We start from the raw sequence: 10,563 nt of genomic DNA on the forward strand, positions 1-10,563 counted from the left end.
CTGCCACCCTCAGGGTAAAGGAATTGTTCCTCACATTCAGCTGGAATTTCCAGTCTTGCGGTTTGTGCCCGTCGCCCCTCATCCTGTCGCCCCTCATCCTGTCGCCCCTCATCCTGTCGCTGGGCCACCACGGAAGAGTCTGGCTCCATCCTCTTGACACCCACCCTTTAGCTATTTGTAAGGATTGATGAGATCCCTTTTATAAAAACCCCCCAAACTAATTTCCCACCCACCCTACCTGCTCCGTCCACTTCCTGCATAATGTCTGAGCTGGCCTAAGTGTCTTCGCGAGGCTTAGAAACAGATCACCACAACCCTCCTAGAGTTCCATGTGTCTGCAGGATGTGGTTGCTTTTTCGTGTTTTTGTGGGAGGAATTATGCCATTTAAAATTGGTTAAAAAAAAAGGTCAGTGGAAGGGAAGAGCCACCTCTCCAGTGCTTTTCCACTGTGGCCTCCTGCCCTGACTGGACCTGTGTCTGCAGGGTGGTGGCTCCAGGTTTCACCACAGGCCCAGGTGCTGCTGGGTCTCCCTTTACAGCACAGCGTCCCCCCAGGGCTCTGCAGGGCAGGGTTTCCTCCTGTCCTTGGGAAGACACATTGCTAAAACACAGAGTTTTGCTTCTGCCAGCAGCTCTGTCCCTGCCCCAGCAGCTGTCAGGAGGATCACCTGTGTGGGTGCCCTCCATGCCATCACCCTTCGCTTCCTGCCGTCTCCCTGCCATGACACCCTGAGCTGCAGTGACCCTGCGAGATCCATGGGGAAGGTCCTAGGAGGAAGCTCTTGGCCTCTGAGACCCCACCCGGAGTACTGCATCCATCTTTGGAGTCCTCAGCACAAGAAGGACATGTACCTGTTGGAAAAGGTCCAGAGGAGGGCCACGGAGATGATCAGAAGGCTGGAGCACCTCTCCTTTGAGGACAAGCTGAGCGAGTTGGGGTTGTTCAGCCTGGAGAAAGGAAGGCTCCAGGGGGACCTTATAATGGCCTTCCAGTCCCTAAAGGGGGCCTACAGGAAAGCTGGAGAGGGGCTTTTTACAAGGGCATGTAGTGATTGAACGAGGGGTAATGACTGCAAAGTGGAAGTGATATACTTAAAGAAGGTTGAAGGTACTTTTAAAAAGGTAAAATATATTTTAGAAGGTAGAATCTCTCACTAGGTAACAATAAAGAGCTGTGAAAAAGTCACAAGGCCCTGTGAAACCAGACACTTAATATAAACAATAAATGCCTGGCTAATTAATATACCCTTGAAGAAGAACAGAAGGGTGATAATAAGGAACATCCCACCCCAGGAGGTGCCAAAACCAGCTGAAAACCAGACAGCTGCTGCGTAAGTCATAAAGTCAACAAAAATTTGCAGTAACTGGGGGAAAGGTAAAGGTGGCAGTGGGAGATCATGACCACCATCTCAATTAGAGATCGAATTGGACTACTTCCCCTCACCCCCCCCGGATCAAGGGAGGCACATGACTGCATCGCTATCAAATTAGAGCACACAAGAATAATTTTATGCCCTTTTTGTACGGCCTTTCTGCAGCTGTCGAGATACTCGGTCAAACTGAGGTGGTGGCATGGATGATGTGTGACAAACTCCTTGGTTGCTCCTTGTCCAAATGTGCTGGGAAACTTTCAGACCTGCCCTTGCTTTTTCAGAGGCAGATTCCTTGAACACATCTCCCTCGTCAGCTGAGACCCAGGGCACAGGAGTCAGAACAGAGGAGACCATTACCCTGTCTCACACCAATTTCCTTTTTAAAATATTAATTAGGAAATTATATGAAGGATGTCATATTAACCTTGGGGTAGTACGTGGCACAGCACCTCACTTACAGCGTTACCTTGAGTCACACAGAGGCACATCATGAAGCAGCTAAAAGCAGAATAATATGGCCAGAGAAGATACTGGATAAATTGCAGTGGAGCAAGATGACATCGTTACTGAGTCCAGATGAAGTCTGTCCATCATGATGACCGACTGCAGTGTAAAGATGTGTTTCCTTGCTCTTCAAAGGAATCCACATGCCTAGTGTGTCAGAAGCCAATCATGAGTTAGAAAAGCTCCTAACCATCTAAGCTGCTAGAAACCTTAATTCTTCTCCATTAATTATAACAAAACTATTAAAAATTTAGTATGCAGGCAGTATGCTCCCCCGTCATTGCATTAATGCCATCACCATAATCATTACCTTGGCACAGAAACATTTTGTATGAAAATTATTGAACAATTTTGTAATTAAACTCAAAGTGGAATGAGCTGCTGTGGGGGTAATTTTTCTATGTCATGTTTTGTACACTGAAGTAGAATCCTAGTAATTACAATAACAATCTCCTGACTTATTATATATTCTTTTTTTTGTTCAGATTGAAGATATAGAGGCATTAACATTTTTGGAAGTTATACCAGGAATGCCAGTTATTATGAGTTCTGTTTGAATTCTAGTTCTTCTTTATGTCTATAAACTGAGATCTTTGTTACTCTGTTAATTATTTATTAATGCAGATGTTCCCTAGCAGGAATAATTGTCATTTTAAGAAATAAGAGTGGAAAAAGAAAAATGATCAAATTTGAGATTTAGCTTGGACTAAAACATTTGCAGAAATAGCAGGATATTTTTATTATGGTAAAAAATTAAACTATTAGCAAACACACAGAACTGGTCATCTTCTCTTCTAATTTCTTCGCCAGAGCACTTCAGTTATTTGCATTGGATGTAACGCAGAACAGAACAAGACTTGTTGTGGTGCTGTTGCTTTTTGTCCAGGTTAGATGAGGGTGTTGCAGCAGGAAAGGGCGACTCTCGGAGCCTGGGTGTTGGTGGCCCAGGCGTTTGCCCATCCTGCCTGGCCAGAGGAGGCACCCGCTCGCCGCCTCCTAAGCCTCAGCTTGCAGCTGGTTGCCTTAATGTGTTTGTCCTGGCATCAAACACTGGCATTGCCACGCTGGGTCTTTGGTTGGAGCAGACAGACAGCTCTCCCACCAAAGTCTGAAGAACTGAGATAGCAACTAGTTGCATCCTACAGAGCTGAAGAAAAGCCATTGCGCCTCAGTTCCAGGGATGATCCTCCAACATTGGTAGGATAATAGCAGAGAAATCCTTCCAGATACCAGGTAGAGGATGTAACCCACTTGGCTATGTGAATTCATGTGTACCGAGCTCTTATCGTGCTGGTGATGTCATCTCTGGCAGGGATGAGCAAACTTAGATTCCCATCGTTTGCCATCCATCTGTGAAATGTGAGGCATAGAGATATGGGTAGACTTGCTTCTTCTGGGTGAAGATTCTATGAGCAGGGAAAGGGTCTCAGGGTCTCCAATGAGATTTGAACAAAGTCTAGGTCAGAACTAGGCTTGGTTTAGATAGTAAATGAGACCAAAGGAGGGGGAGACTTGCATAGTTGTGTTGACTGATGAAAAGGGAGGGGAGGAGGTGGTGGGAAATACAATACACTTTTCAGGCCACAGAAGAGTCTGCTTGTCCCCAGGATGTACAGGGTGGAATAAGGTAAAGTAAAAAAACATTTCAGCAGTAGCAGCAGCATTTCTCCAAGTCTCTTAATGGTGATATAGACCCAAAGAAGGAAGAGAAGACAACTCTGGGTTATTTCATGATTACATCCTGTACAACATAGAATCATACAATCATAGAATGGTTCGGGTTGGAAGGGACCTTAAAGATCATTGAGTTCCAACCCCTCTGCCTGGGCAGGGACACCTCCCACTAAACCAGGTTGCTCAAAGCCCCATCCAGCCTGGCCTTGAACACCTCCAGGGATGGGGCATCCACAGCTTCCCTGAACAACCTGTTGCAGTGCCTCGCCACTCTCACACTAAAGAATTTCTTCCTGATATCTAATATAAATCTCCCCTCTTTCTGTTTAAAACCGTTTCCCCTCATCCTATCACTAGACTCCCTGATAAAGAGTCCCTCCCCATCTCTCCTGTAGTTCCCCTTTAGGGACTGGAAGGCCATTATAAGGTCTCCCTGGAGCCTTCTCCAGGCTGAACAATCCCAACTCTCTCAGCCTGTCTTCATAGGAGAGGTGCTCCAGCCCCTGATCATCTTCGTGGCCCTCCTCTGGACTCATTCCAACAGGTCCATGTCCTTCTTGTGCTGAGGACTCCAGAGCTGGATACAGTACTCCAGGTGGGATCTCGTGAGAGCAGAGCACAGGGGCAGAATTGCCTTTCTCGACCTGCTGGCCACACTTCTTTTGATGCAGCTCAGGATGCGGTTGGCTTTCTGGGCTGCCAGTGCACATTGCTGATTCACATTGAGCTTCTCATCCACCAACGCTCCCAAGTCCTCCTCAGGGCTACTCTCAAGCCATTCTCTGCCCAACCTGTATTTGTGCCTGGGATTGCCATGACTTAGGTGGATGGAGAAAGGCAGGATGTATCTGTGTGACTCAACCTGTTCTTCAGGGACATTCTTGTTTGGAGGCTTCAGGCTATCTCAGGCAGCCCAGCGACCTTTCCAGAAAAATTGTGTTTTGTTGATTGCTCCAAAGTGCTTAGACTTATCTGGGACATTTGACATTTAAGTCCCGCATCTTACCTTGCTAGTAGGAGTGGTTTAAGGAATGCAACCCACACAAAATGTGTGGTCTAGCTCACCGCACCGGTGTGCGTTCAGCTCAGCTGAAATCTCACCCTCAAACATCAGGAACTGGGAAAAGAGGTTGTGTTGAATCATAGGCTGGATGTTGTTCTTTGCACCAGGAGAGTCTGGCAACAGGGAAATTTCACGCACAGAGGCACTTCGTGGTGATCAATGGACCTTTGTTGCTAGTGGATGAAGTACCTGGTCTGCTGTGAGCGGTTACAAATCCTGTAGCTGTGCAGGAAGGAGGCAGCCCATTCACTGTTTCGGGGCTGCTGCACCTTAGGCCAAATGACACCCTTTGCAGGCAGGGGGAAAGGGTTGCTCCTTTGAGATCAGCTGAGTGATACACAACAGGGAAAAGATGTTTCAGCAGTACCTCAGAGCCCAAGTCTGCTGGATTCTACTAGGTGCTGTACACATGGAGCAAAAAGTCTTCTCCTGCTGTTAAGAGAGATTAGGAAGTGTGTGTGAAGCCTGCTGGAAAAGATGCAGCTGTGCTTGTGGCCTTCTGAAGGCTTTATATCAGCCTTTGAAAGATAAAGCTTTGTAACTTGAGTGTTTTAGCCTAAAGCCAGCAAAAAAAAAAGGTGTTAAGAAAACTCCAAGAAAAGGACTATACATGAGAAGTTCTTTCCTTCTGCAAAATTTGTAGGAAATATGGTGCATATGTAATTTCTATTCATCTGCTCTATTCCACAATAAATATTTCCAGTGAAAGCTTTTTACAGTCTGTTTCTTAGAATACTCTGGTTTTCTAAAAGCCAGTTTTCTTGCACATACCTTGATCCCAGCTCATGTTGTCAGCATCCTACAACATGCTCACAGAATAGTGGATTCCTGAGAGTCATACCTGAAACAGACTTTATGTAATCCATAAATGGTTAAACTGTAGAGAATATTCTTTTAGAGAAGAAATGTAGCTATTTTAGTAACCATCCCAAATCATTTCAAGGACTTAGTAAGATAAGAAAGGATGTATGTGGCCTTGAGAACGCGGTGACTTAAGACAGAGATGCAATAAATATGGACATTATCTGACAAACAGATGGTAGCAGAAAGATCATTAATTTTAATGATCAATTAAGCAGTTAAAATATTTTGCCAACATGAAAAGTGAGCCAAAGGACAGATGAAGAAGATGAAGATTGAGGAAGAAATGACCCTCACTCAAAATGAGGACCACCAGAAGGCGCAGCTACGCATGCCCAGAAGCTTATTATAATATGTAAATGAATCATCAGAAATACAATGAATATGCTAATATTTTCTTGGAATTACATAGAATATGTATACCTGTCGTGTATAAATTAGGCTTGACAACAGCATTCAGGGTGCACAATATGAGGAGCTATCCCCTGCGCACCCGGCGCCACGATAAAGAATGCCTGCTTTCTAAAACTTTAAACTGAGTCTTAGAAAGTTTTATCTGCTGGTTTGCAGTAACAAGAGAAGCAGAGCAATTTGCTTGCAGAGAGCTGCACAGAAATTTGCCTGCCTTCCTGAGGGCCCTCAAGAAAATGCCAGGGAGTTTGTGCAACCGAAGACACTGCTGGGCTAGAAAGCAAAACTGGAAGAAAGGACTTAGCAGGCACACAGCAGGATTTCCAGTCTTTTTTATTTGGCACATCTCAAGATTCACACTGAATAGTTTGTCACACAAGCACATAAACATGCATTTGCCTCACTTTGATCAAGAGCTGAAGGGCTATGGAGCAGTAGATTCTACAGACGTGGGAAAGCAGATGAGTACTGACGGGGAGGTGGCATTTGTGTGGACACAAGTGGCCTTTTGGCATATAAGAGTGGGCCTCACTGTCTGCGTCTGGGCACACATACCTATGCACAGCTGTCTTTTGAGAGTCTGTCAGCCTTTGTCTTTTAGTTCCTTGTTCTCTTACTCAGCTAAGTACATGTTTACCCAAGAAGGATTTGTGTTTCCCAACAGACCATCTTCATCCTCGGTGCTTATTCATTAACAGACAGCATGAGCCTGCAGTCTGAGTACCCACCATAGATGCAGGGGAGGGCAGTGATGCCCTTTCTGTTAGGGACCCTGCAAAGCGTTGGTCCTACTCCATGCTGTTGGTGAGGAGGAGGCAAGTGCCTCCATGTGGTGGCTGAAATCCCCACTGTTATGTGACAACGTTGTAAGTATTTGTGAAGAGCAGGTAAGGTAGGCTGGAGAAACAGATTCTCTTTCCACACAAATGCTGTTTAGAGACAGCAAGGGACAAATGTTACATAAAGTGTACGCATGGCTGCTGAGGCGAATATCTTCAATTTTAATACATGCTTGTAAATAGTGATTTACGCTAGGTGGCCCAAGCCAGGAACATCTAACTTGCTAGCTCTGAAAAGCAGGCCTTTCATGGGAGAAAGAAAGCAGCATCTTGCACAGCAGCTATTTCATCTTCTTGTGGCCATATAAGTCAGTAGCTTGAATCTGAAATCATGCTAGTTTTCATCCCAGACTACACCTTTCTCAATGACTTGTTCCCTGCATTTCATTATGGGCCACAGAAATGCTGGTTTTTCCCAGTGGTCACTGGCTTTCTTGTCCACATGCTCTAAATACTGCATTTCATGTGGGTTCCACACAGCTTCAACCGGTGGGTCCTGAAGAAGCAGGAAACAGTAGACTTTGCAGCACTGCACTGTGAACTCTTGAGTGACAATTTTTTTGTCAATGCCAGCTTTCTGAAAATCAAGTGAGAAGAGTTTTCAGAGCTTTGTAGTGTTATGTTGATGTAATGTTACATTACCTCCCTGTTCTGTGCAGCTGCTCCACATGAACTAAGGACTGAAGAACTTCATTTGTCAAAGCGGATGGGACCGTTTGATCAGGACAGACAGAGGTCCCAAGGTCACTTTAATGGTCCTTTCATTTATTAAGTCCTGGCTTCTGGACTGTTCCAGCATCCAGCAACTATCTCTGTTTCGTCATAGAGAAGTCTGCAAAGAGCTTAAGAAGGCTGAGCTTTTGGAAAGGCCCAGCAAGCTACAAAAGGTGGAAGATGCTCTTCGGAAGCTTCATATATATGTGATATATATGACATATAAATACATATATATGGATGTTTCCCAGAAAAAAACCACTAGACTATAGTCTGTCTGGATAGCAAGTGTCAGGGCTCTGTGCACACCCAACAGTGCAACGTTCCCCTGCCGCCCCAGAGGTTTTGCTGCTTGCGTTCGAGGTCAGCTCTGATATAGCATGGCCATATAACCCTGGATTCCACTGCTGCAAAGACAGCTAAGCTGGCAGAGAGGGTGGCATGAGAAGGAGTTATGAGAAGCCTCATCTCCACCCACAGACCCTCCACCACTTGGCCCCAGCGCCGATTCAAGGTCAGTGGTGGCTGGGTGCTTGCCTGTGGTGTTGGAATCCCTGCGCCCAGCCTTCCTGACCCTGACCCACAGACCAACCTCACAGCTCGGTCTTGACCTGCCTGATCACTGTGCCTGGTGATCACTGGTCTGTGGTTGACCTGGATCACCACCACTGGCCCTGCTTTTTGCGCCTTGCTTGTGTCCAGCAGGACTGTACCCTTCTGGTACAGGCACTGCCCTGCCTGTCCTGTGGTTTCCCACTGTTCCCGGTGCAGCTTTGTATCTCCCTTGGAAGGTTACATGTACTTCTGTGCATGCCTGTGAGAATATTTTGGGAGTATATGGGCTGCAAGACCGTCACCACAGGGGAAAAATAACCCCAAGCAGAAGGGAGACCTCCCATTTTTTTAAATACCAAGCTGCATAGACACGCCAGAAAACTGAACCACCACCCCTGTGCCTGGGCTGTATCTTTACTTACAGAGACAATGTTGTGGTAAATCTTTGAGTTGTTTTGGCTATAGGAATATCTGAGGAGATTCCTTATCTCTTGGATCACCTCCTGCAAACCAAGCACCACACAAAGCAGACTGTTAGCATGTAGTGTGGCCAGCAGTCCAAGCCCCAAGTGCTGGGAATTTTCGGTTCTCAGATTTTGTCGATCGGCAATGGAGAAGCCGCCTGTTTCAAGCTTTGGAGAAATGTCCCATAACAGCAACACAGGGCTGGAAAATGCTTTCTGTGCTTGTGCCAGCTGTGCCTCAGCTGGCTGGACAATTCAGACATGCAGTGTATGTCTGTGTATCGTGAGACACAGAAGGGTTGCTGGAGCTCAGCTTTCCACACCTCCACCCTCTTATCGCAGAAGTTATCCCCACTGTCATTGCCAATATATTTTGAGCAGTGTCCCTAGCAGAAGCTAAGTTCTAAATGAATGGCAGATGCAGATGGCCCTTTTATCCCGCTGCCTCTGTTCAGTCACACAGAAACATAAACTACCTGTTTGCTGTTGGTCATAGCGTCATTTGAATGTGGAATTTCAAGAACTCCAAATATTGCAGTTGTTCTCTGCTGTATATCTTTCTCACAGGCATCAAACAGCTTCTGCAATGCAAAGACAACAGTTGATTACAGCACCAATCACAGTGAAACAAGAGGTGTAGTATGTATGGAAAGCAAGTGTTGAAGCCACATCTGCATTAGAGTAAGTTGTAAGGCCACTAATTGCTTGAAATATGTCTTCAATACCTGGGAAATAAACTGTTTCATCAAGCTGTTTGCATTTTGAAGCCCATTCTTCAGCATCATCACAACCAATGGCAATAATTACCTCATCTCAGTCTTGTCCTTTAAGGTGTACAATTTTGATATTTTCCTTCAGATTCCCCCAGCATTAAAGCAGTGAGTCAGACATCAGAATGAAGTCTCCCATCTATTACTTAAAGTGTTAACCATCAGGAAACTGGAATATGTTTTCCCACTTGTGCTTAGCATGGGTGAGATATGGGACTGGGATTTGAATATGACCTGAAAGGCAGGAGGAAGCAGGTCACCATCAGTTTGCTCTCTACAGTATTACACAGACCCTGCTGGACTTGAAAACCAGAGACTCAAACTTAGTCCCCAGCCCTGTCTGATACAGAAATACTAATACTTAAAGCCTTCTACGATGGCTACACCATATTGATATGATAAGACTCAGATTGAGAAAATGGACATGAACAAACCTTAATTATTTTGCTGCCAGATTTATATGTCAAAGAGCAGACTCTCCTGAATTTTTCCCATTCCTGTAGCCTGAGCATGTAATACGTATTCAGCACAGCAGTCAGATGAAAAGGGTCATTCATGTTCTCAGAGTTCTTGTGTAAGCTCATCACTTTAGACAAGAGCTTGCTGTTTCTAAGACAAGAAGGATATTAAAAAACTAAGATAAGACAAGATGAAACAATGGATAAGCATAACTATTTTATGGCATGTTAGGAATCTAATGAATCTCATGTTTTCTACAATGCATTTCTCAACTATATTATATAGCTGGCAAGCAGCTTTAATGTGGGAAATAGTGCTTTCTCAGCTCAGTTTTGCATGATCACAGTGGAATCTGGTCAAAGAGCAGCATTTCAACAATGTCATTGTAGGCTGATTTCTTTCATTAAGATGTTTACCCTGGGAATACCTCCTTTCCTTTCCAGAACAACCCAAGCCATCTTCGAGAAATCAGTTACAAAGAGATGCTGGCAGGTTAAAAGTCTGGGGAAAAGGTGCCTAGGCTGTCTGGGCAGAAACAGAGTCCCTAAGGACTGGGGGAAGCAAGAAGTATGTGGCTTTTCAGTGTACAAACACACAATGTGTCAGAAATTTGAATAAAGACCTTACTTTGCCTCTAGCTCTTTGATCTTCTTTTTCAGCATTTTACATTCCTGTGTCTCGTCAAGCTCTTTTTGGGTCACCTCTCCAGGTAATGCTCTGAAACAGATTTCTTCTGTGAGATATCTTTATTTGTAATACAGTGGAATGACCGCTCTTGAATAGTCTGAATTCCAGTAAAAGAGCCATGAGGTGGGAAAGCACAGAGCACCCAGAAAAAAACAAGAAGCTCCCCTGAAAGCCCCCCCCCCCCCCGG

At 45.1% G+C, this 10,563-nt stretch overlaps 1 protein-coding gene across 1 annotated transcript in view; it reads right to left on the minus strand.

Moving 5' to 3' along the window:
- Positions 1–6,252: 6,252 nt before the first annotated feature.
- LOC106901140 overlaps positions 6,253–10,563 on the minus strand; it is an 18,197-nt gene continuing 13,886 nt past the window's right edge. Inside the window, exons 9-13 of the mRNA XM_014963509.1 lie at positions 10,316–10,405; positions 9,664–9,838; positions 8,936–9,040; positions 8,418–8,498; positions 6,253–7,303 (exon numbers count right to left, since the gene is read on the minus strand). Coding sequence (XP_014818995.1) covers positions 7,061–7,303; positions 8,418–8,498; positions 8,936–9,040; positions 9,664–9,838; positions 10,316–10,405 — 694 coding nt within the window. The 3' untranslated portion in view covers positions 6,253–7,060. The remainder of the gene's footprint in view (positions 7,304–8,417; positions 8,499–8,935; positions 9,041–9,663; positions 9,839–10,315; positions 10,406–10,563) is intronic.

The sequence above is a fragment of the Calidris pugnax genome, unplaced genomic scaffold (assembly GCF_001431845.1).
Source record: "Calidris pugnax isolate Ruff unplaced genomic scaffold, ASM143184v1 scaffold44, whole genome shotgun sequence".
In the NCBI taxonomy this organism is placed as follows: Eukaryota; Metazoa; Chordata; class Aves; order Charadriiformes; family Scolopacidae; genus Calidris; species Calidris pugnax.